Source organism: Coenobita brevimanus, chromosome 23, assembly GCF_032717465.1.
Source record: "Coenobita brevimanus isolate Jiangsu-jjx chromosome 23, ASM3271746v2, whole genome shotgun sequence".
Classification (NCBI taxonomy): domain Eukaryota; kingdom Metazoa; phylum Arthropoda; class Malacostraca; order Decapoda; family Coenobitidae; genus Coenobita; species Coenobita brevimanus.
The window spans coordinates 69,228,302-69,252,734 of record NC_136976.1 but is presented as its reverse complement, the minus strand read 5'-3'; the positions used below and the strand labels follow the sequence as shown (position 1 = coordinate 69,252,734).

The window sequence follows — 24,433 nt, the reverse complement described above, 5'->3', positions numbered from 1 at the left end:
CCTCTCAACTCCATCCCTCCACCTCATCCTCAGTCTACCCCTCCCTCTCCCTCCCTCCACCTCACCTACATACACCCTCTTAGTCAGTCTTTCATTCTCCATTCTCTCCACATGTCCAAACTACCTCAGTGTATTTCTCCTAATCTTCTCAACCACATCCACATCCACCCCACAACGCTTCTTCACTCGTCAACCTGTCCCTCCATGTCACTCCTCATGCTCCTCTCAAGTAACTCATTTCTACTGCTCTCATTCTTGACTTGGTCCCCTCTTGCAGGGTCCACGCCTCGCTTCCATACGTCAGGGTAGGGATCACAATACTATCATGCAGTGACTTCTTAACTTCCATACCCACCTCCCTATTCCTCATCACTGCTTTCAGTGAACCAACAACCTTCCTTCCCTGCTGTACCCTTTCATGCATTTCACCCCCCAAAGTTCCATCCTTACTCATCACACTACCCAAGTACTTAAATGCACTCACATTATCCATATCCTCACCATCCAACCTTACTGTACATTCTAGGACTTCATTCTCCTCTCAAACACCATAACGTTACTTTTGTTTACATTAACTTTTAGGTTCCTCCGCCTACACACTGTCCCAAATTCATTCACCAAATCTTGCAACTCCCATTCATCTTCACTCAACAATACTGTATCATCAGCAAACAGCAACACCGGAATCTTCCAAATCTCACCCTCATTCATTAGAGCCACCCGCACATCCACTGCCCTGCCATGCACCTCCTTTACAACCCCATCCATGTATATATTAAACAGCCATGGAGACATCACACAACCCTGTTTCAGTCCCACATTGAGATCAAAGAACTCACTCAGCTCACCATCCATTCGCACAGTAGTCCTAGCTCCTTTGTACATACTCTTCACATCACTCAACAATTTCCCCTCCACTCCATATATTCTTAATACCTTCCACATACCTTGCGTATCTATTCTGTCATAAGCTTTCTCCAAGTCCATGAAGGCAGCATACACTTTCTTTCCCTTCACTAGATACTTCTCCACTAAACATCTTAAAACAAATAACTGATCTACACACCCTTTTCCCTTCCTAAATCCCCCTTGTTCTTCTCCAACTAGCTACTCTGTCATACGCCTAAACCTATCAGTGAGTATTCTACCATATATTTAACCAGTCACACTAAGAAGGCAAATACCCCTTTGGTTACCACATACTTCTCTCTCCCCCTTTCCTTTGTATAAAGGAACAATTATACCTGATTTCCAGTCCTCTGGAACCCTTCCCTCTTCCCAAGCCAATCTACACAACTTCCATATCCACTCCACAACAATCTCACCCCCATACCTCAGCATTTCACCACACACTCCATCAATTCCTGGGGTCTTTCCCAACTTGATCTTCATTGCTTCCACTACTTCTGCCTTACTGATCTCTTCCTCCCTCCTCTCATCTCTTCTTCTCCCAGCCATTCCCTAACCACTAATACTCGCACTGCTGTCACTCTCTACATTCAACAAATCCTCAAAGTGCTCATTACATCCCCTCAATTTCTCTCTCTTCTCCACCAATAATCTATTATTCCTATCTTTCACTTCCCTACTATTTCCCCTTTCACACTGCCCTACTTTCTTTATCTCCTTCCAAAACAATTTCTTACTCTCCCTCCATTTCACACTCAGATTCCTCCCAAACTCTTCATCCACTTTCTTCTTACTCTCCTTCACCAATCTCTTCACCTCCCTTCTCCTGCTCACATATACCTCTCTCTTCTCTCTCTCATCTTCTCCCCTACCTCTACTCGCTAACCATTCACTATATGACTTATTCTACAGCTCGTTTCACCTCATCATTCCACCATGCTGTCCCTTGCACACCCTTGCATCTCCTCCTCAGTCCACAAACCACCTCACACGCTGCACCTATCTCTTCCGTGAATATCTTACATACATCTTCCACCCCTTCCATCTGCTCTAGCTCATACCTTCCCAATCTTTCTTCCACTATGCTCTTATACTCTGCCATTCTCTCACTATCCTGCAAATTCTCCACTCTTCTCACAGGAGCTGTTTCCTCCTGCCTTCCCCTTCGTTTCTCAACCATTTTCTTTGCAGCTTTACCTTGGCCATCACTAAGTGATGGTCCGAGACTCCATTCCCCCACCCTCTCCACACCCTTGCATCCAACACTTGTCTTCTCATTCTCTCATCCACACACACACAGTCTAACATTGCCTTTCGTTCAGCAAGTTCACCATCCATCCTTCTCATTACTCTCCATGTATACCGGTGGATCACCTTATGCCGAAAGTGGGTGCTGGCTATTGCCAACCCCTTACCAGCACAGATGTCCACCAAAGCACTACCATTCCCATCTACTTCAGCTGGCACACCCCACTGACCAACCACTCCATCCACTCGTACATTCCCAACTTTGCCATTCACGTCTCCAATCAAAAGCACTCTCTCGCTCCTCTCAAATTTGTCCATACATGCTTCCACTCTCGCCCAAAACTCATCTTTCACTCTTGCCACTCGGTCCTCTGTCGGAGCAGATAATGTCACCTCAAGTTCTCTCCCTATCGCACCTTCTCTAAGGCCTTTTCTGGCCTTTGGACTTCATTAGTGTTATTGTCGGGGGCAGCTGGCACTCGGCCAAGGATCTGGACACAGGGAAAACTTTTTGCATAGATCTATCCATTACGGAGGTATGCAGGTGACTGAGCTTGACTCAGATGCCAGCAGGAGGGTTGCCAGTGGCTGCAAGTGGTGGAAATAACCCACGGAATATTCAAACAGTGCTACGAAACACGAAATCATCTATACGTGCACCCTGGACGGCTCCGGTAGGACACGTAAACAGGTCACCCGGACGGGTTGGGTTAAGTATGAAGTCTGCCTGAGATGCAACTGTCAGTTACAAATGATTTGGGGGTTCGGTTACAAATGATTTAGGGTAGGGTTATGCAGTAGGGTTGGGAGGTGGGGTAGTGGCGGGTGGAGCTCATTTTGTCCAACCCCCTCCTTTCTTCCCTAGGCAGAAATTGATCTCGTGAATGTACTGTATCAATACTGTATTGTATTTTATGCTTGATTTTAATTTTTTACTCAGGGTTAAAATTGTGGGAAAGATTTTAGTATAGAGGGCCAAGAAGTATAGTAAAACAATACCCAGCTTGATGCTGAATGTTGGGGCAATGGGGGGGAGGGGGATTCGGTGCAGTATCCGGCATTTTGCTTTCACCAGTATAACGCTTGGCTTAATTACAATGGATAATTGAGAGTTTAGTGTAATTCCATCTTGTGCAGCATTTATGATAAGCAGGTGCATAAGAGATGTAGTAGTATAAGTGGCAGACTTTGACATAATGCTTACTTCTTGTGTGCAGTTAGTTGGGTAAAGCATGTGCAGATTGTCAGGTATGAGAGGACTGATCTTGCTGGTGGGTCTCTTGAGTGTGTGAAAGAGTTTTGTTACTTGGGAGACATGTTATGTGCCAAAGGTGGGGCTAAAGCTAGCCCTATAGCTAGGGTAAGGAATGGTTGGAAGAGGTTCAGATAGCTGCTGCCTCTTCTGACACTAAGAGGACTCTCCCAACGTGCTGAGGGATCTTTGTATGCAGCATGTATGAGTGTAAAGCAGTAAGGTAGTGAGACCTGGACAGTTAAGGAAGAGGATATTCACAGACTCAAACATACAGAAGTGGCAGTGATTACATGGATATGCAATGCATCCTTAAATCCAAGGATGGGGGGGAGAGGGGGGTGGGGGGGGTTTTACTATGGAAGAGTTGAGAGGAAGGATGGGATTGAAGTGTACAGTAATGGTGTTGTGATGAGGAGGGGTAGATGTGATGGTCTGAGTATGTGGAGAAGATGGAGGATGACAATTGGGTGCAGAATAAAGTGTGAACATTGGGGGTAGGACCAAAATAGACATGAGATGAGGTTGCAGAGTACTACCTCGGGGATAAGGAACTTAATTGGGAGGCTGGCAGAGATCGAGCAGCATGGACAGCTGCCATTAACTGACCAAGGCTGATGCATGCAAGCATGTTGGAGCTTTTACAAATGAAATGAATGAACTCAACATATCCATCACAACATTCTCATTTCTGTGTATTCCAATTAACCTGCATCCTCTTTTACAGATCGTCTAACTAAAAAATTACATAAGACATAATTTAACCTTGTTCACTAAGGCATAACAATTCACTAAGATGTAAAAATCCTCCTGCAACCAGAACTCTCCAAAATGGAAATGATGAGCTAAGTGAAGGTAACTATGACTGGTGTTAGTGGTGCATATAACAACGCAACAAAACCTTCACTTACCTTTTGACAAGCCTTCCTCTCTATTACAGCTAGTTGGTGCTGGGGCAGAAGAGGTTTCTGGAGGAGCTATGATGTTCTGAGATACCATCCTAGATGCTGTTGCACTTTGTATCCCACCATCTCCCGTTCTCCTGTGGACACAATTACCATTACTGAAGACTGTGAATGTCAGTGCTCGCTGTGACAATTTGTATAGAGAAACACCAAGTGAAGAACTGGGGCCCAGATGACATTTTGCCAAAGCTGGCTTCTTCATGAATAACAGACATGGGATACAGCCAGTGCCTTAACCCCTTAACCCTTTAACCGCGGGTGTCATCTCAGAATGACATTGCAAAAACTGGACCAAACCGCAGGTGTCATCTCAGAATGACATTGCAAAAACTGGACCAAACCGCGGGTGTCATTCTCGAATGTTTGTGAATATTTTGAATACCGCGTGTTTTTTCCGTGCGCCAATTGTTTCAAGGGAGAGTAGCTATTAAGTTCTTTCACTCCAGCCGACCCCCACCTCCCTCCTCCCACCCCCCGGGCCCCCCACCTCACCCCTGACCAAACACGCATCAGTATCTGTCCAGCTGTGTGAGTGACAACACCGCTGATGTGGCAGTGAAGTGCGGGCAATTACAGTGCCTTTTACCTGCTCAGTGAACACAGAGTGGGTGTTTATCGTATGTGCAGTGTTCATATATGTTTATAGTAGTATTATCAGAATAAGGTTGGCATTTGGTAATGGTGTGTGAGCGAAAAATAGTGATTACAACACCGCTGATGTGGCAGTGAAGTGCAGGCAATTACAGTGCCTTTTACCTGCCTCAGTGAACACAGAGTGGGTGTTTATCGTATGTGCAGTGTTCATATATGTTTATAGTATTATTATCAGAATGAGGTTGCCATTTGGTAATGGTGAGTGAGCGAAAAATAGTGATTACAACACCGCTGATGTGGCAGTGAAGTGCGGGCAATTACAGTGCCTTTTACCTGCCACAGTGAATACAGAGTGGGTGTTTATCGTATATGCAGTGTTCATATATGTTTATAGTATTATTATCAGAATGAGGTTGGCATCTGGTAATGGTGTGTGAGCGAAAAATAGTGATTTTAGATCGCTCACTTCTAATGGCACTGCCCATCCAGTGATAGTCAACGAAATCATGAAACCTACTTCATTGCAAAGCCGAAGGTTAGTACTTTCTAATGGTACCTTATTTTTTGCTCTAGATTTATTCTGTGCAGAGTTATAAAGGTTTAAAGTTTGTTTACATTTTGGCTGGAACCACCGCGGGAGAGGCCAGTCGGGGCAAAACAATGCCCGTGGTTAAAGGGTTAACCGCGAGGTGTCTCTTTTGTGACGCTTAGGAGCAAGGGATCATATCGCGGGGCGTCACTTTTGTGATTCTGTGTTATTTTGAATTCGCCCAGGCTTTCAAGTGGTGGCTTGTATCATCTATCAGTACTACCAGTGTCCAGCTATACTTAGTTCTGCTGATGTCATCTGTGCTCCCATCCACTGTTGACAATTTAGCCTTTTTTCTCCTGTCCCTGACTCCCCTCCTTACCTCCCCTCCATTACCCTCTCCTTCCGCCTGACCAGCTGCGCTGCGCTGCGCTACACAAATCCTGGACGGATTTTTCCACTCATTTCATCCATTGAAATGTGCCCTATGCCCTATTCTTATACCAAACAATATATAAAAGAAAAAGAAAAGGTAATTGATACTGCAATACATCTGGAATGGGCTAATTATCACCTGGCAACACCTCACGTGCACTCGTTCACAAATTTTCCCTGTTTATTTCCCCTTAAAATATGCTGTATGACCTGTTCTCATAATAAAAATATATATAAGAATGGAAGGGAGAAGCCTAAGTGATATTTACATTCACCTGGAACTACCTAATTTATTATGTATTGTCTAGACTTCCTGCCAATCATTTCATAGCGTATAAGTTAGCAGCTGTCACCATGCTGACATTGTCAACCCTTCACTGCCCCTAGGGCACAGCATTCAGTTTACTGTCGTCTTTCAAGGTGAAACCACGTCGGATTCGCGCCTGTCCAATTCCGCTGCTTTTTAGCCCCATGTAAAGGGCCTTGTGACCTCTACCCCTACTAAACCTCATGTGGGATGGGGTAAAGAGCTAAGTGACTCTGCTGTGGAACATGAACTGGCTAATTTATCAATGATAATGATGGACAGTGACTACGATCTTTCTGGTGACTCTAACACAGTGCAAGTGGAAATGTAGTTAGTGTGTAAATAATGTGTAAACAGCAAGTGAAAACAATGAATGTAAATACTGTATAACTGAACAGTGGAAAATAGTTTTACAAGTTACTGCAAGTGACAGTGCATAACATAGTGTAAATAAAACAGAAATGTAAATAATGTAAATAAAATAGAGAATGTAAATAGAGATGTAAATACAGTAAGTAGTAATATAAGAATACAAGTATAAATACTACGAGTAATGAAAGTGAAAGTGAAAGTTTCGCTCCAGCACGTATATATACTGGGAGTAATGAAAGTGAAAGTGACTGCTTCGCTCTCTATGCTAGTTTACAGAACGAGAAAATGAATGCCTGGAGTGAAAATAAACTACTAGTACTGAAAGAAACTTATAGATAAATATTGTATATATAAATAAGTGTAATAAAGTACTAGGACTATAAAGTGTCAGTGCGTTTATAAATAATAAATGACAGCTCTGCCTCAGAATACCATCAGGGAACAAGCACAGGAGGAAAGCTCGTACGCACTCATAATTTACATTGCTTTCACAGTTTTTTTTTTTTTGGAATATGGATTCCAAACTATTTGAAATTCATAGAATAGTGTTTATAGTTATAATATCAGGCAGTGGTAACCATATCATGGGGTATCAGGAAGTGTAAAGTGGAGATTTCGTTACCCAACCTCAGAAGTCTCCACAAGTCCTACGGTAGACAATGAAGGCTCAGCAAACATCCCAGAAGAAAGCTGAAGGTATGTGCCATATGCTTATATAATTATAATATTCTAGAACTAATAACTGATTTTTGGCAAATATTTTTAAAAAGTCAGCCGGAGCGTGAATATCCCAGCGGGACACGCATGGCACACTCCCAACAACCCCCCGGTTAAGGGGTTAAATACACCATACAGTGTGGTGAGTGACAACAGCAATACATGATAAACAACCTAAACATACAGCCTGGCTTCCCAAAGGTTTGGCTAGAGTAAAGAAACCCTTTAATCTGATTCATATTTTCACAGGCAGATATATAGGCTGATTTACAGCATCTCTGCTTAACAGTATCATTTACATGCCTCAAGAATTTGGCATCACTCCATATCATTCCCTGACCCATGTCAAATCTGTGTTTTACCACAGCATTATTCAAACTGAAGTTTTTCAATTCATATCTATGTTCCTTGATTCTCTTTTCCAAACCTCGAAATGTTTCACCAATGTAAACCATGTCACAGTACAATCATGGACTCTGGTATACACCTGTAACATTTACAGTTTTCCCTCTGTTTGTTCATCATCTTAACCAGATTACTGATTGTCAAGCCACTTGTTCTTACCACATCAATCCTTGCCATGTTCATATAAGTAGAGATGCTGTATTGTCAGCTACACATGATTTAGGTAAAGTGATGAAAGGGGAAATAGTAGGGGGGGTGAAAGATAGGAATAATGGATTGTTGGTGGAGAAGAGAGAGAAATTGAGGAGATGGAAGGAGCACTTTGAGGATTTGTTGAATGTAGAGAGTGACAGCAGTATGAGTATAAGTGGATGGGGAATGGCTGGGAGAAGAAGATATGAAAGGAGGGAGGAAGAGATCAGTAGGACGGAAGTAGTGGAAGCAATGAAGAAGATCAAGTTGGGCAAGGCCCCAGGAATTGATGAAGTGTGTGGTGAAATGCTGAGGTATGGGAGTGAGATTGTTGTGGAGTGGATATGGAAGTTGTGTAGATTGGCTTGGGAAGAGGGAAGGGTTCCAGAGGACTGGAAATCAGGTATAATTGTTCCTTTATATAAAGGAAAAGGGGAGAGAAAAGTATGTGGTAACCAAAGGGGTATTTGCCTTCTTAGTGCGACTGGTAAAATATATGGTAGAATACTCATTGACAGGGTTAGGCATATGACAGAGTAGCTAGTTGGAGAAGAACAAGGGGGATTTACGAAGGGAAAAGGGTGTGTAGATCAGATATTTGTTCTAAGATGTTTAGTGGAGAAGTATCTAGAGAAGGGAAAGAAAGTGTATGCTGCCTTCATGGACTTGGAGAAAGCTTATGACAGAATAGATATGCAAGGTATGTGGAAGGTATTAAGAATATATGGAGTGGAGGGGAAATTGTTGAGTGATGTGAAGAGTATGTACAAAGGAGCTAAGGCTGCCGTGCGAGTGGATGGTGAGCTGAGTGAGTTCTTTGATCTGAATGTGGGACTGAAACAGGGTTGTGTGATGTCTCCATGGCTGTTTAATATATACATTATATACATGGATGGGGTTGTAAAGGAGGTGCAGGGTACGGCAGTGGATGTGGGGGTGGCTCTAATGAATGAGGGTGAGATTTGGAAGATTCCGGTGTTGCTGTTTGCTGATGATACAGTATTGTTGAGTGAAGATGAATGGGAGTTGCAAGATTTGGTGAATGAATTTGGGACAGTATGTAGGAGGAGGAACCTGAAAGTTAATGTAAACAGAAGTAAAGTTATGGTGTTTGAGAGGAATGAAGTCCCAGAATGTACAGTGAGGTTGGATGGTAAGGATATGGAGAGTGTGAATGCATTCAAGTATTTGGGTAGTGATGAGTAAGGATGGAACTTTGGGGGATGAAGTGCGTGAAAGGGTACAGCAGGGATCGAAGGTTGTTGGTTTCACTGAAAGCAGTGATGAGAAACAGGGAGGTGAGTATGGAAGTTAAGAAATCACTGCATGATAGTATTGTGATCCCTACCCTGACGTATGGAAGCGAGGTGTGGACCTTGCAAGAGGGGAACAAGTTAAGAGTGAGAGCAGTGGAAAAGAGTTAATTGAGAGGAGCATGTGGAGTGACATGGAGGGACAGGTTGACAATTGAAGAAGTGAAGGAATGTTGTGGGGTGGATGTGGACGTGGTTGAGAAGACTAGGAGAAATACACCGTGGTGGTTTGGACATGTGGAGAGAATGGAGAATGAAAGACTGACTAAGAGGGTGTATGTAGGAGAGGGGGAGGGAGTGGGAAGGGTAGACCGAGGATGAGGTGGAGGGATGGAGTTGAGAGGTATATGAGGGAGGGGGGGTGAGATGGGGGGAGGGTAATCAAATGGTGGGTGACAGAGCGACTCGGAGGCGTTTTGTCTGCGGCCACCTTTTGCGGGATTAGGGCGTCGGGCTATAGATAGATAAATAGATAGATTCTCTTCTCCAGTTTAAATCTATCATCTACTGTGTATACTGACTGTTTTTCTCCAGGTCACATAAATAAAATATGAAGGGGAGATGATTACAGCGGATGTAAACATTTGGCGGCCTAAAAAGTCTGACTGTCCGCTTGCGTGGGTGCCACTGCGTATGCACAGGACTGTCGTACGCAGCCACAATTATCATACAAGCAAATTCTGTGCACGCTAACCTGAATCTGTGTATAACCTTTTAAAAATCGTTCTATTGACTGACAACACACCAAACTGTTGTATACCAGGTCGTGACTGTACTATGAACTTGGGTGTGTGTATGTCTGGGTGAAGCACAGCCAAATTGGAAAAAGGATTTTGATGAAATTGGCAGGATGGTTGGAACGGGGTCTCAAATGGGCCAGTTTCATGTCACTTGAATATTTTTGAAGGTGTGTTTTGCCCCCTAACAACTGTCCCTTTTGGTGTTACATCATGTGTACACGGAAGATGTGGCAGGGCATTTCTGTGGAGTTTCAAGCACTTGCTCCATAGCAAAGCAAGGTTCAGAAACAGTCCTCATTTGGAAAAGTGCTAAGTGGTCAAGTAGGGCTGTGAGGCACTTATTTAAAAAACAGTACAATTCCAGTTAACTAGGAAGCTTGGGGAATTTACCTTCCCAGTTACCGATTTTTCCCAGATATCAGATATACTATATACTCTTGCATACTATGCTATATCACTGCAGTATACAGAATACTGACCACTCATATTCAGTGCCACACTAACAGATTCCATTTGAAACATTATCTCCCCTTAACCCCTACACACCGGGGGTTTTCCGATGTCGCACGTTCCTCCTTATGTGGGATATCCATGACAGAAAAAAATACCCTTACTTCAGACCCTAATATCTGCCAAACTATAACAGCTAGAGAAAAAATTAAAGATACATAAGACTCATCAACTCTTCCTCTTTCAAATGAAAGTATCCCCACATCTCCAGGTGGTCCCGTTGATGAGTAAGGATAAGAAAGTTCAATGGATGGCAGGAAGATGCTTGCGGCTATACACGTCAACCAGCGTTGCTCCACACCCAAAATCGTGACTGCTATACATGTCAGCCGGCGGTTAGGGGTTAAACACACCCCACAGATGTAACACAAGTCATCATGATTGCAGTGTCCTGCAGTAGTGCAAAATGCAGACAAGTCCATTTTGTTAAATACAGGTAGTTCTCACTTTACACGTGTTCAAATTTAGCAAATTTGGAATAATGCGAGGTCAAAAATACAGTCATTTTTTTACTTTATGTGCCTTATTTAAAATAACGTGATGTATGCCGATTCAAAGCACGCACTCAAATTTGCACAAGCAGCTGGTTTAGTGCATGAGTCCTTGTTTTTGTCCACTTTTGCCGACGTCTCGGTTGAGCCAACATCCTTTCCCACTCTCTGCCGCCACTACCTCACCGCTCCCGCTCACTCACGTGACACTACGTCACACTACCTGAGTATTTTACCATAGCTTCCATGCATCCTTCAACTTCTACTGCTAGTGGTAGAGCACCTAAGAAGTCCAGGAAGACCTTGACCCTACAGCAAAAGCTGGAAGTCTTGGACAGAACTGATAAGGGCCAGAAGACCTCAGTCATCGTGGACGCTATGAAGCTTAATGAGAGCACCACCAGAACCATTCGGGGTAACACTGACAAGATTTGTGCCAGCACTAAGGCAGGAACCCCACTCAAGGGCTGTAAATCATCATATTCTCGGCCTGTTGAAATGCAGTGAATGGAGAAGATGCCAGCTACGTGGACTGATAACCAGAACAAGATGCAAGTGCCCGTCAGCTTCAGCTTAGTACAAGCTAAGGCAAGGTTGATTTATAATGATCTACATACGAATGAAGAAAAAAAGCCTTTCAATGCAAGTTCTGGTTGGTTTGCTAACTTTCGCAAATGTTACAGCTTCCACAATCTGAAGATGGTGGGAGAGGCAGCATCTGCCGATCATCAAGCTGCCGAGGAATACCCTGCTGTGCTGAAACCCATAACTAAGGAAAGCGGATATTCTTCCAAACAGGTCTTTAACACTGATGAAACTAGGCTATATTGGAAGAAGCTGCCAAACCACACCTGTATCTCCAAGGAAGAGGCTACAGCACCTGGATTCAAGGCATCCAAGGACCACCTGACACTACTACTGGGGGCCAACACTGAAGGTGACTGTAAGCTGAAGGCAGTGATTGTCTACCACCCCGATAATCCCAGGGCACTCAAGGTAAGAAGAGTTTCATAATTTATAATTTGTGTACTGTACCTAATTCAAATGATGCTAGAAGCTAAAAATTCTAATGTTTTGTTTGCTTGATTCAAACGATGATGGAAAATTCTTATTCCTGCCAAATTACTTGAGTGCCTAATTAAAATGATGCTAGAAGCTAAAAATTCAAAAGTTTTTTGTGCCTATTTCAAACACTGCTTGAAAATAATGCTACAAAATTTGCATGCTGACCTAGTTTTTTATGTTCCTAAATGAAATGATGCTACAAATTCTTACACTGGCCTATTTTTTATATGCCTAAATCAAATGACGCTATACAATTTTTACACTGGCCTGGTGTTTTTTGTGCCTAGCTCGAATGATGCTGCAAAATTTTTAAGCTTGTGAGCTAAATCAACTGATGCAACAAAATTCACATGCTGGCCTAGTTTTTATGTGCCTAAATCAAATGATGCAACAAATTTCATAGGCTGGCCTGGTTTTTATGTGCCTAAATCAAATAGTGCAAAAAAAATTCATATGCTGGCCTAGTTTTTGTGCCTAAATCACATGATGCAACAAAATTCATATGCTGGCCTAGTTTTCATGTGCCTAAATCAAATGATGCTACAAAATTCGTAAGTTGGCCAATTATTCTTTATATGCCTATCAAAATAATGCTACAAAACTCATATGTTCACTTAACTTTGTCAGGGTTACAACAAGGCGTTCCTCCCATGCTACGGTATGCCACCAAGAAGGGCTGGATGACAGGGACTGTGTTTGGACAATACTTTAAGAATAAGCTCCACCGAGAACTGGAGGTTTACTGCCAGCAAGAAAATCTGCCATTTAAGATTATGCTTGTCATAGACAATGCACCTAGCCACCCACCATCCATGGCAGACATAAGTGAGAACATAAAAATTGTGTTTCTCCCTCCAAACACCACCTCTCTGATCCAACCTTGTGATCAGGGCATCATCCAGACTTTCAAGTCTTATTACCTGCAGTCAACGTTGGCGGACCTGGTACAACTGACGGAGCAGCAAGACATCATTGTCCAGTACTGGAAGACTTTCACAGTGAAGGATGCCATCAGTTTCATCAAACAATCTTGGGATGAATTGCCAATTAAGTGCATGAACGAAGTCTGGAAGAAGCTCTGCCCTCAGTTCATTCATGACTTCAAAGGCTTTAGTACTGATGACAATCTGGCTGATGAAAACAACCAAAGTCTTCGTCTTGCATAGCAGCTCGGATCTGATGATGTTGGGGATGAAGACATTAGCGAGTTGCTGCAATCCTACCGGGTGAAACTCTCCAATGAAGACTTCTTGAAGATAGAGGAGTGCATGGAACACCTGGAGAAGGCAGAAGCAGCAGCCCCATCAACCTCAACCTCAGCAGCAGATGAGCCGTTATGAGCTTTGACAACAAAGAATTTGTCTGAGTGTCTGGAGCTCGTCAGAAAAGCACTGGCCATAATTGAAGAGAATGACCCAAATGTTGAAAGAGGCACAACTGTTTCCCACGCAGTGATGGGCAGCATGGCCTGTTACAAGGTTATGTTGAAAGAAAAACAATTAAAAAAGAAACAAGACAATAACATCATTCTTTCAAAGGAAAAGTGCTGAAAAAGATGAGGGACCAGACTCGGAGCAAGATGTGGATACAGAAACAGCCGTGGGACCAGACTCGGAACGAGATGACGTGGAAACAGACACGGGGCCAGACTTGGAGCGAGATGAGCCACACGTGGGACCACACTCAGAGCGAGATGCAGAGTCAGACGTGGAGCAGGAGATGGGTCCAGAGAAAAGTCAAGAGGCAGAGTAAAAGTATAGTGTACCTAATAAACAGTATGTTCTGTAAACTAAAGATATTTTTCGTTATAAGGAAAGTTTGTTTCATGTCCCAGACACCCATCACCCTTAACTTCTTAAGTCAGAGGAACGCAACCCCGCAACTTTACATGTATACTTATGGGGAAAATATGTTTACTTTAAGCGATACAGTATTTTCTTTACACGATCCCTTCAGGAATGTATCCCTCATGTAAAGTGAAAGCTACCTGTATACCATAATTAGTCATCTTATTCATAAAAACATGGAAAATAAACTAAAGAAATAAATCAAGCATTTGTTGGTGAACTGATGCTTTGGAATGAACTATTGTTCAGAAGAATTATCACGACTCCCGTACTAACACATCAGCTGCATCATGGCAGTGGCCCACCCATTTCTCCCTCACCTGACTGCAGCCACTCTACCCCTCACTCGCCACTCAGCTGTTTTGCAGGTAGTACAATAAGTATGTATTAACTGCAAGAGCAGTAATTTCATCTAACAAAACAAACCTTTATTGCTATCAGCTAGATTCGATCTATGCCAGTGCAAATGCATTCTAACATGAATTTATACAATGTATATATGTGCTTCACTTTGGAGCAAGTGCTTTGGGGCCTGAATTTATAGAGTACAATGTATTTGTACCAGCAGAGAAGATAGCATGTAACTGATATATATGAAGGTTTATTTTATGGGACAAAATGACTGTGCTTGGAATTCCTACATACTTATTCTACTGTCTGCAAAACAGCTGAGTGGTGAGTGAAAGATGGAGTGACAATGGCCATGAAGAAATATGCGGGCCATGGCTGTAAACACAGCTGATGTGTGAACACGAGACTTGTGATAATTCTACTGTTCATTTTCATTTCTTTCCAAATCATCAGTTCACTGATAAATGTGGAAGATTTATTTCTTTAGTTACTTTTTCCATGTTCTTATAATATAACGAATAATAAACAGAATGGACTTGCCAAGGTACTAATAAATACTACAAGTTCATGGGTAGTTAGAGCAGGTTTGACAGATTGAAAACTGTACCAGTAGCACACATATTTGGCTCGTGAAGAGTATGCCCTTTTTCAGTGGATTTATCTTGCTTCATGAAAAATTCCTTGAGCTTGGGTCCTTGGGACTTTATACAATAAACCATGGAATCTTCTACATTAAATTCTATCACCAGTGTCTTATTGTTCACCTTTTTCAAGTCTACTGCCTATGTCCAGCTTCTGTTTCAAGGTGAAAACAATGCATTTATGAACAGATTACACTTCAGGCATCACGGTGTACAAATTACCGTCTCTCATGACACGACTACACAACAGCAAGTGTGCTTGTCTAATGACTGGCAGCAGTAAGCAGACTGGTGCTTTGTGCAGGTATTTTTTTTTTTTTTTTTTTTTTTTTTTTTTTATGCGCGGAAGAAGGAATCAAAGGCCATGAGCCCGCAGTAACAGTTCCCTCCAAGAGAAAAACAAAATACAATAGAGAGCCAAATTCAAGATCCGATCATTTTGAGATGCCTGGACACACTGCGTTTGAAAGACTGGAGATCATAGGCAGCAGGAAATACAGATAGAGGGAGACAGTTCCAGAGCTGACCTGTTGCATAAATGAAAGACTGGGAGTAACAGTTAACTCTTGCATTAGAGAGTTGGACAGAAAAGGGATGAGAGTTTGCTGCCAGACGGGTGCTACGCGCACGTCGTAGAGGTGGAGGAATGCAAGCAGACAGTTCAGAGGAGCAGTGACCATTAAAGTAGCGATAGAAAAGAGATAAAGACGCAACAGTGCGGCGAAGAGACAGAGGTTGAAGGGAGTCAGTAAGAGGAGGAGAGTTAATGAGACGAAAAGCCTTTGACTCCACCCTATTGAGAAGAGCTGTGTGTGGGGAGCCTCCCCACACATGAGAGTTGTACTCCACACAGGGGCGGATAAAACCCCTGTATAGAGTCAACAATTGTGCAGGGGTAAAGAAAGAGCGGAGTCGGCTTAGCACACCCAATCTTTTGGAAGCAGATTTTACAAGAGATGTAATATGATCTTTCCAAGATAAGTCCCGAGTAAATGAAACCCCAAGCATGTTCAAGGATGATGCAGGATTAAGCTGCACTAAATATGCATTTCTATAAATTTATATTTGGCACGGAGAGTAATTAAACCATAAATCCTCTACTTCATTCAGTGTGTGGACCAGTTCATTGTTTTGGCATCATCTGATACTTCAATAATTCCATACACTACAAGCTGATACATTTACCATACTGCAATAATTCCAAACACGGAAACAGAGGCTTAACAGAACTGAATCTGACTCTCCAATGAAACACACCTCTCTTCCCAGCACATTATCCCTTCATCATCATGAACTCAGTCTTTATTTCTGATGAAAAAACTGTTTGGAGGAGTTGGACATCCATTTACTAACCCCTTCACAAATAGAAGTACAGTAAGACCTCACTGTAACGGACTAATTGTGGCCCAAACCATTCCGAAAAATGCAAAGTTCCAATAAAAGTGACATCCGGACTTCCCCCTGCTAATCCAGCTTTTTTTCGATATATCAGACACTAGTCCAGATCGCATGAACCATTTTTAAAGTGTTTTGACTACCATTGTAGTCTTGTACTGTGTTATAACTTCACTACATTAATCAGATGGTATAATATATATAAAAATACTGTACTGTATACTGATAAACATGTCTTTTCTTTACCTTATTGTGGTGGACATAGCTGAAGTGGTCTGGCAGTCCAAACTGATTCTGGCTTTGCCAGACTTTTTCCGATACATAGGAATTTAGTCCAGTAGCTCCTCTAGTCTGATAAAAGCGAATTCCAGTCTATTGAAGTCTGTTATATTGAGGTTTTACTGTAATTCCTGGTTAAGCAATTACCACCTGATGGTAGCAAGAATAAACTAAAAATTCTGTCACAAATAAATAAGCAGGCAGTACTTTGTGCAATTATCTTAATGGCAAACTGCTGGGATGCATTTACCAATGGCATTTATTTTAAAACCTGTCACTGCATGTCTTACGTACTCCCATAATATTTGCATGCTCCCTATTTCCTAAAAAGGGAAAGAAGTTGTATGCAGCCTTCATGGATTTGGAGAAAGCACATGACAGGGTGGATAGACAAGGATTGTGGGAAGTATTAAGAATATATGGAGCAGATGGGAAGTTGTTGAACACCTTGAAAAGTATGTATGAGGGTGCTAAGGCTGCAGTGTGTGTGGATAGTGAACTGAGTGAATTTTTCTATCTGAAGGTCGGGTTGAAACAGGGATCTGTCATGTCTCAATGGTTGTTCAATCTGTATATGGATAGGGTTACAAGAGAGATACAAGGTAGGGTAGTGGATGTTGGAGCGGCTCTAATGAGAGAGGGCAGTGTTTGGAAACTCCCTGAACTGTTGTTTGCAGATGATACTGTGTTGTTAAATGAAGACGAAGGGGAGCTGCAAGGCCTGGTGGATGAATTTGGAAGAGTATGTAAGAAACGGAATCTAAAGGTAAATGTAGGAAAGAGTAAAGTTATGGTCTTCGAGAGAAGTGATGTCAGTGAATGTACAGTGAGGTTGGGTGAGGAGGAAATGGAAAATGTGAGTGCGTTTAAGTACTTGGTGAGTGTGATGGGTAAGGATGGAAGTTGAGAGGGTGAAGTGCTTGAAAGGATACAGCAAGGAAGAAGGCTGCTGGTTCTTTGAAAGCAGTGATAAGAAACAGGGAAGTGAGCATGGAAGTGAAAAAGTTACTACACGACAGTATCGTGATACCAGCTCTAACGTATGGAAGTGAAGCTTGGACATTGTTGGAGGGACAGATGTCAAGAGTGAGAGCTGTGGAAATGAGTTATTTGAGAGGAGCACATGGAGAGACAGACTGACCAATGATGAAGCGAAGGATCATTGTGGTGTGGATGTGATAGGAAGCATTAGGAGACACACACTGTGGTGGTTCGGCCATGTGGAGAGGATGGAGAGTGAGAGACTAATGAGGAGAGTATGTGAGTGAGGTGGAGGGGGGAGAGGGAGGGGGAGGCCAAGGATGAGATGGAGGGATGGAGTGGAGAAGTATACGAGGGAGGGGAGTGTGAGCTGGAGCAGGGCAGTGAAATGGCAGGGGACAGGGCGACATGGAGGCGATTTGTTTGTGGCCACCCCTTACAGGATTAAGGTGTCTGGCAGTAGACAGATACAGTAAAAGCTCGATTAACCTGAATGCATGGGAACTCTTCCATTCTGTACATGGAATATTCTGGACAATCGAATGTTACTCTTGGAAATTTTCTGGGAGGTCAAACAAATGAAATTGTACCAAACCTGGGACTTTATTTCATAAAGTACACTATTTAGTACCAGCGAGTGGTAGGTGGTGGCGACCATCATCTACTCACTTGATATAGTGCTGCCTACTTCTTCCTTAGCCTTTATCATTCTTTTTCTGCGCCTGCCCTCCTCTCTTCCTATTTCTCCCATCTTTCCTGTCACTTCTTATTGCTTTTCTTTCCTTTACAGGTGGCTTTACATTCAGTGACAAGCCAAATGGTTTCCTGTAAGCCAAGAGACCATTTACATATAACCACACCATATGTACTCCCTACGTGTCAACAAGTGGGTTGGTGGAGGGTTAGTGTCCCTCCCCGCAAAACAAATAACTTAAAGTCAAATGGCCACCCCTTACAGGATTATGGCGTCTGGCAATAGACAGACAGACAGAAAGATACAGTACGGGTACACTCATGCTCACTAATATCTGCCCAGGGGTGCCCCCTTCCTACCTCAGAATACCCAGGGAAGAGGGAAGGGGGGGACGAGACGAGCTCCACCCGCCACTACACCAGCTCCCAACCATCCCCCATACCCCTACCCAACACCTCACCCCACCCATCATTCTTAACTAGCACTTACATCTCAAGCTGATTTCATGCTTAACACTCTTGGTCCCACTACTAATACAAACAAAGAACATTATGATATATTAAAAGAATATAACTATCAACATGTTGCAGCAAGAAATTAATGCATTATGACATTGACAGTAAAACAAAAATCTTAACAATGGTCACCTCAGGCCTCCAGTGTTGGGTGCATTGCTTTGACACATACACACGGGTCGCTGACAGAGACGGACCTCTTCCACGATCGTGGGGAAATAATCGCTGAATCACCGACAAAAGGAAGCTGAGCCTAATTGTGACTGTGTTAATGAGTGCGTGAGTGGTGGTCCCGTCGGACAGTTAAAAAAAAAAAAAAAAAAAAAAAAAAAAAAAAAAAAAAAAGGATTCGGTCATAAAAGGGACAAGATAAAGTGAAAACAGAAAGTCTCCACATGGTTAAATCATGGAGGAAACGGACGGTGCATTGTTTACAATCAGTGGGAAAGAATTTGAGGGCTTTTGTGAAGAGGATGTGGGAAAAGGAAGTATTAAGTTGAACCAGACAAGAATAGCAGGTGTAGAGAAAACAGCGGAGAGGAATGACCAGGAGATAAAAAGGTATGGGCAGTGATTAAAGAGTTACAGGAACGGACCATAGAGCACGAAAATGAGATCAAAAGTTTAAAGAGTACACTGGAAAAAATCTGTACACGTAGTGACGAACAAGAAAGGGAAGTTACTGAATTAAAAGTGAACAATGAATCAGCCTCGAATGAAATAAAACAGCTTAAGAGGGGGAATAAGAGGTTGGAAGAGGAAAGGGGCATGATGAAAAGCAAACTAGATGAGTATGAATCCAAATCAAGAATACAGGAAGAGCACATTAAAGAAATCAAGGAGCAACATAAAGGGTGGAAGAAAATTCAGAAAGAGGGAAATGTAAATTTGAGAGACGATTATAGACCAACAAAGCAAGGAAAAAGTGGAGAGGGAAGTGGTTAGGGTGTTGAGAAGTAGAGAATCTTTAGTTAGAGATGTGGCAGATAAGAAAAAATGTATAATAATTTCAGGAGTTAAAGAAAAACGTATTACAATAAGATCAGACAGAGAAAGAGAAGAACTGAGTAAGGTTAAAGAAATATCAATAGTCATGGAGGAAAACAACAAAGCTCAAGAAAAGATTGAAGAGGTGTTTAGGTTGGGAAAGTACGAGGAAGGAGGGGCAAGGCCATTGAGGGTAAAGTTTAAGTCCCAAGCAACAGTTAACGAAATTATCAGTAGAACATGGAAACTATCGGATAAGGAAGGGTTTAAAAATGTTTGGATAAGGAGAGATGCAAATGAGGAAGAAAGAGCTAAAATAAAGGACTTAGTAAAGGAAGCAAAGGTAAAAAACGAACAGAGAACGGAGAAATAGAAGACAGTGTTTTATTGGAGAGTCATGGATCAGAAGTTAAGGAAGTGGTACTGGCAGAGAGAAGGAGAAAAGAGGGTACAGAAAACATAAAAAATCATTGGAAGGTGGCATATACTAATGATAATTTTCGTTTTTAAAGGCTCCAACATGCTTGCATGTGTCGGCCTTGGTCACCTAATGGCGGCTCTCCACGCTGCACAATCCACTGCAGCCTCCCTGTTCAGTCCCTTATCCCTAAGGTCACACTTAATGACCTCGTCTCATGTCTTTCTCGGTCTACCCCTCATAACCCCACCCCCAATATTAACACTTCCCACCTTCTTCACCCAATTATCATCCCCCATCCTCTCCACATGTCCAAACCACCTCAATCTACCTCTCCTCATCACAACACCAATACACTCCAGTCCCATCCTACCTCTCAACTCTTCCATTGTAAACCCAGCCCCTCCAGGCCTTGGACGCAGGGACGCACTGCACATCCACCTAATCATTGTCGTTTCTGTACGTCTGAGCCGGCGAATATCTTCCTCCTTCACTGCCCAGGTCTCACTGCCATACAGCATTACACTCCTAACACATGCTGCATACAAAGACCCCTTAGCACGTCGGGAGAGCCCTCTCAATGTCAGGAGAGGCAAGAGCTCCCTGAACTTCTTCCAACCACTTCTCACCCTAGCCACAGAGCTAGCTCCAGCCCCACCTCCAGCAAACAACATGTCTCCCAAATAACAAAACTCTTCCACACACTCAAGAGATTCACCAGCAAGTTCAATCCTTTCACGTCTGACAATCTCCACCCCGGCACGCTGTACACATAAAATCAGCATTATCTCGCAGTCTACCTCTGATACCACTACATCTCTTATGCACCCATTTATCACACACACCGCACAAGATGGAATTACCTCCCACGCCCTTGTGGCAAACTGCACATGGCCACTCTCCCTTGTCTTTGACAGTACTGCCACCAACCCTAGATATCATCACTTTTGTTTTATCTGCATTTACCCTTAAACCCTTTTGCCCCATACCATCTCTCCACTTCCTAAACCTTTCCTCCACCTCCCTTTCATTCTCTGCAATCAACACCAAATCATCAGCATACAACAACTCCCACGGGAGTCCATTTCTAAAGTCACGTGAAAGGGCTTCAAGTACCATGATAAACAACATGGGACTCAAGACTGACCCCTGATGCACACCAACATTCACGGAAAACTCATCACTCAAATCTCCATTCACTCTCACCTGGGTGTGAGCACCCACATACATGGCCATAACCACCCTAACCAGCCACTCCTCCAAGCCAAGCTTTCTCATTGCCCACTTCACCACCTCTCTAGGGACTCTGTCAAAGGCCTTTTCCAAATCAACAAAAACAAAATAAAGATCCCTTCTCCTACCAATATATTTTTCCTGAAGCTGTCGAACAGTGAATATGGCATCAGTGGTCCCCCTACCTGGCATATCCAAACTGCATCTCATGAATATTCACTCTTTCTCTAATCATACCTTCTAAAACTCTCTCCATTACCTTCATTATCTAATCTAAGAGCTTTATACCTCTGTAATTTCCTCTTTCCAGGGCATCACCCTTTCCCTTATACACATTTACAACTACACTCTTCAGCCAATCATCTGGGACAACACACTCATAAATAATCCTATTTATCAGGTCAGTGACTAAACTCACCCCTATATCGCCTGAGGCCTTCAACATTTCGGCAGTCAACCCAGACACACCTGCTGCCTTCCCCACCCTCATCCTGCCTATTGCCTCACTCACAGTAGCAGTATCAATCAAAGGCCAAGGGCCAGACACTGGATCTTCTGGCTCCAAACCTTCCCTGTCCCAGTCAAACTCCTCATTCAACAACCGATTATAATGCTCTCTCCATGCATCTTTAATATCCTCGCTGTTCACCACCACCCTTCCTTCATCATTCTTCACACACTGCTCACCTATGATATCCCGATTATCCCTCTTCACCTGACCTGCCACCCAAAATTTATTTTTCCTTTCCCCATGATTTAGGTTATCAAGTAATTGTCTGTGACTCAGACTTTGCCCTGTATACCTCTTTTCTAGCCCTACGCTTGGCAGCCAAACATTCCTCTTTGCTACCACCCTTCTTCCATTCCCGGAAAAGCCTTCTTTTCTTCTTAATTGTAGCTTCTACACCCTCATCCCACCACCAAGTTACTTTATGTCATGGTGGTCCTCTTGTCTAGCCGCATGTTACGTCAGTATCTCTCAAGAAATTGTTCTTGAGGGGTCTGTACTGTTCATTAACGCCTCTGTCTACAGCTCCCTGTTCAGCCACCACTCTCCTCAACTCACTATAGAAGGCATCCCTTACTACTTGGTTTTTCAGCTTCCATATTTTCCTCCTAGGTACATAAGTCCTCTTTTTCATCACTTGTTCTTTAAGCACCATATCACAAATCAATAGTTTGTGCTGCTGCACACACTCCTCACTTCCTATAACTTTAAACATCCCTCACTAACCTCCTATCGGCCTTCCTAACCAGAAAATAATCTATCTGACTGCTATTTCCCCCAGACTCATACATAATTAACCTACTGTCTCTTTTCCTAAAATATGTGTTGCACACAATCATGTCCGTTGCCTCCCCAAACTCGAGTATCCTTTCCCCTTCTGCATTCCTTAGACCATACGCACATCCCCCATGCACTCCTTTAAAACCTTGTGCTGCTTCACCTACAGTACATGATCATTTAAGTCCCCTCCCAAAATCACTATCTCATCATCCCACATACCGCCCACTACACGTATTAAATCATTCCAAAATCTATCTTTCTCTGATTCATCCAATCCTGCCTGTGGAGCATATGCCGATATAATCGCAGCTATCTTTTTTCCCCAACAGAATTTTCACTACCAATATCCTATCGCTTACTCTCAAAACATTCATAACATATTCTACCCATTTCTCCGCAACCATCACACCAACACCTCCATATCCGTCTGTCCCCCCCTGCCAAAACAACTTATAGCAACAGTCCTTCCCAACAATCTTTCTGGCTGATCCACCCCTGTACCGGACTTCCTGCAAACATGCCACATCCACCCACCTCCTACTGAATGCCTCAACGACTTCCCCTGCTCTTCCCCTCAAACTTCCCACATTCCACGAACCCACCCTCATCCCCATAGGTGATTTACTGTCCTCAGGCTTGCTTTGAAACTTATGATGATGGTTTAATATCGGCAAGGTTAGAAATCAACGATCTTTTGAGGATACATGAACCTGACGTTATGTGCTTTGTAGAGACCAAGTTAAGAGAAGATATTGATGTTCATATGGGAGATGGTAAATACAAACTGTGGAGAAGAAACAGAAAAGAAAAAACAGGAGGAGGAGTGATGATAGCAGTGAAGAACAACATAAATGTAGATACTGTGGAAATGGGAGAAGGCAGGGCTGAAGTGATAAATATGAAATTAGAATCTATCTCTATCTATCTATTGCCAGACGCCTCAATCCTGTTTGGGGTGGCCACAAACAAATCACCTCCACATCGCGCTGTCCCCCGCCATTTCACTACCCTGTTCCCAACTCACACCCCCCTCTCTCATATACCTCTCCACCCCATCCCTCCATCTCATCCTCGGCCTCCCCCTCCCTCTTCCCCCCTCCACCTCACTCACATACACTCTCTTCGTCAGTCTTTCACCCTCTATCCTCTCCACATGGCCAAACCACCTCAGTGTGTTCCTCATAACGCTTCCTATTACATCCACATCCACACCAAAACGCTCCTTTATATCCTCATTCGTCAGCCTGTCTCTCCATGTGACTCCACAGGCTCCTCTTAAATAACTCATTTCCACTGCTCTCACTCTCGACTTGTGTCCTTGAAATTAGAAACTGGAGAGAATAACAAGCGAGATACGGCAGTAGTGTATGTTCCCCCTAAGACAAGAGCATGGAGTGATGATGAATCACAGGAAATGCTGTCAGACATGGCATGTTATTTACAGAAACTGATTGAGAAAAGCAACAATATAATTTTAATGGGTGACTTCAATTGGAAAGAGGTGAACTGGGAGGAATGGGACTCAGGAGGCGGAGAGGATTCGTGGGGCACTATATTATAAAATATAGCAATGAACAATGTGATGATGCAATGGGTCAAAGAAGAGACAAGGTTCTGAGGTGAGGACACACCAGCAAGACTGTACTGTTTACCAAAGAACCCAATGTAATAGAATCCTTGAAATATCAGTGTCCTATTGGAAAAAGTGATCATGTGGTCATTGAGTTCCAGATGATAACAGGGAACGTGGAGCCAAGAGA

The 24,433-nt window shown here is 43.0% G+C and overlaps 1 protein-coding gene across 1 annotated transcript in view; it reads right to left on the bottom strand.

Annotated features, from left to right (window-relative positions):
* Positions 1–24,433, bottom strand: part of LOC145392743 (uncharacterized) — an 80,681-nt gene that overhangs the window by 29,908 nt on the left and 26,340 nt on the right. The window contains exon 5 of the mRNA XM_080267039.1: positions 4,321–4,451. Coding sequence (XP_080123165.1) covers positions 4,321–4,451 — 131 coding nt within the window. The remainder of the gene's footprint in view (positions 1–4,320; positions 4,452–24,433) is intronic.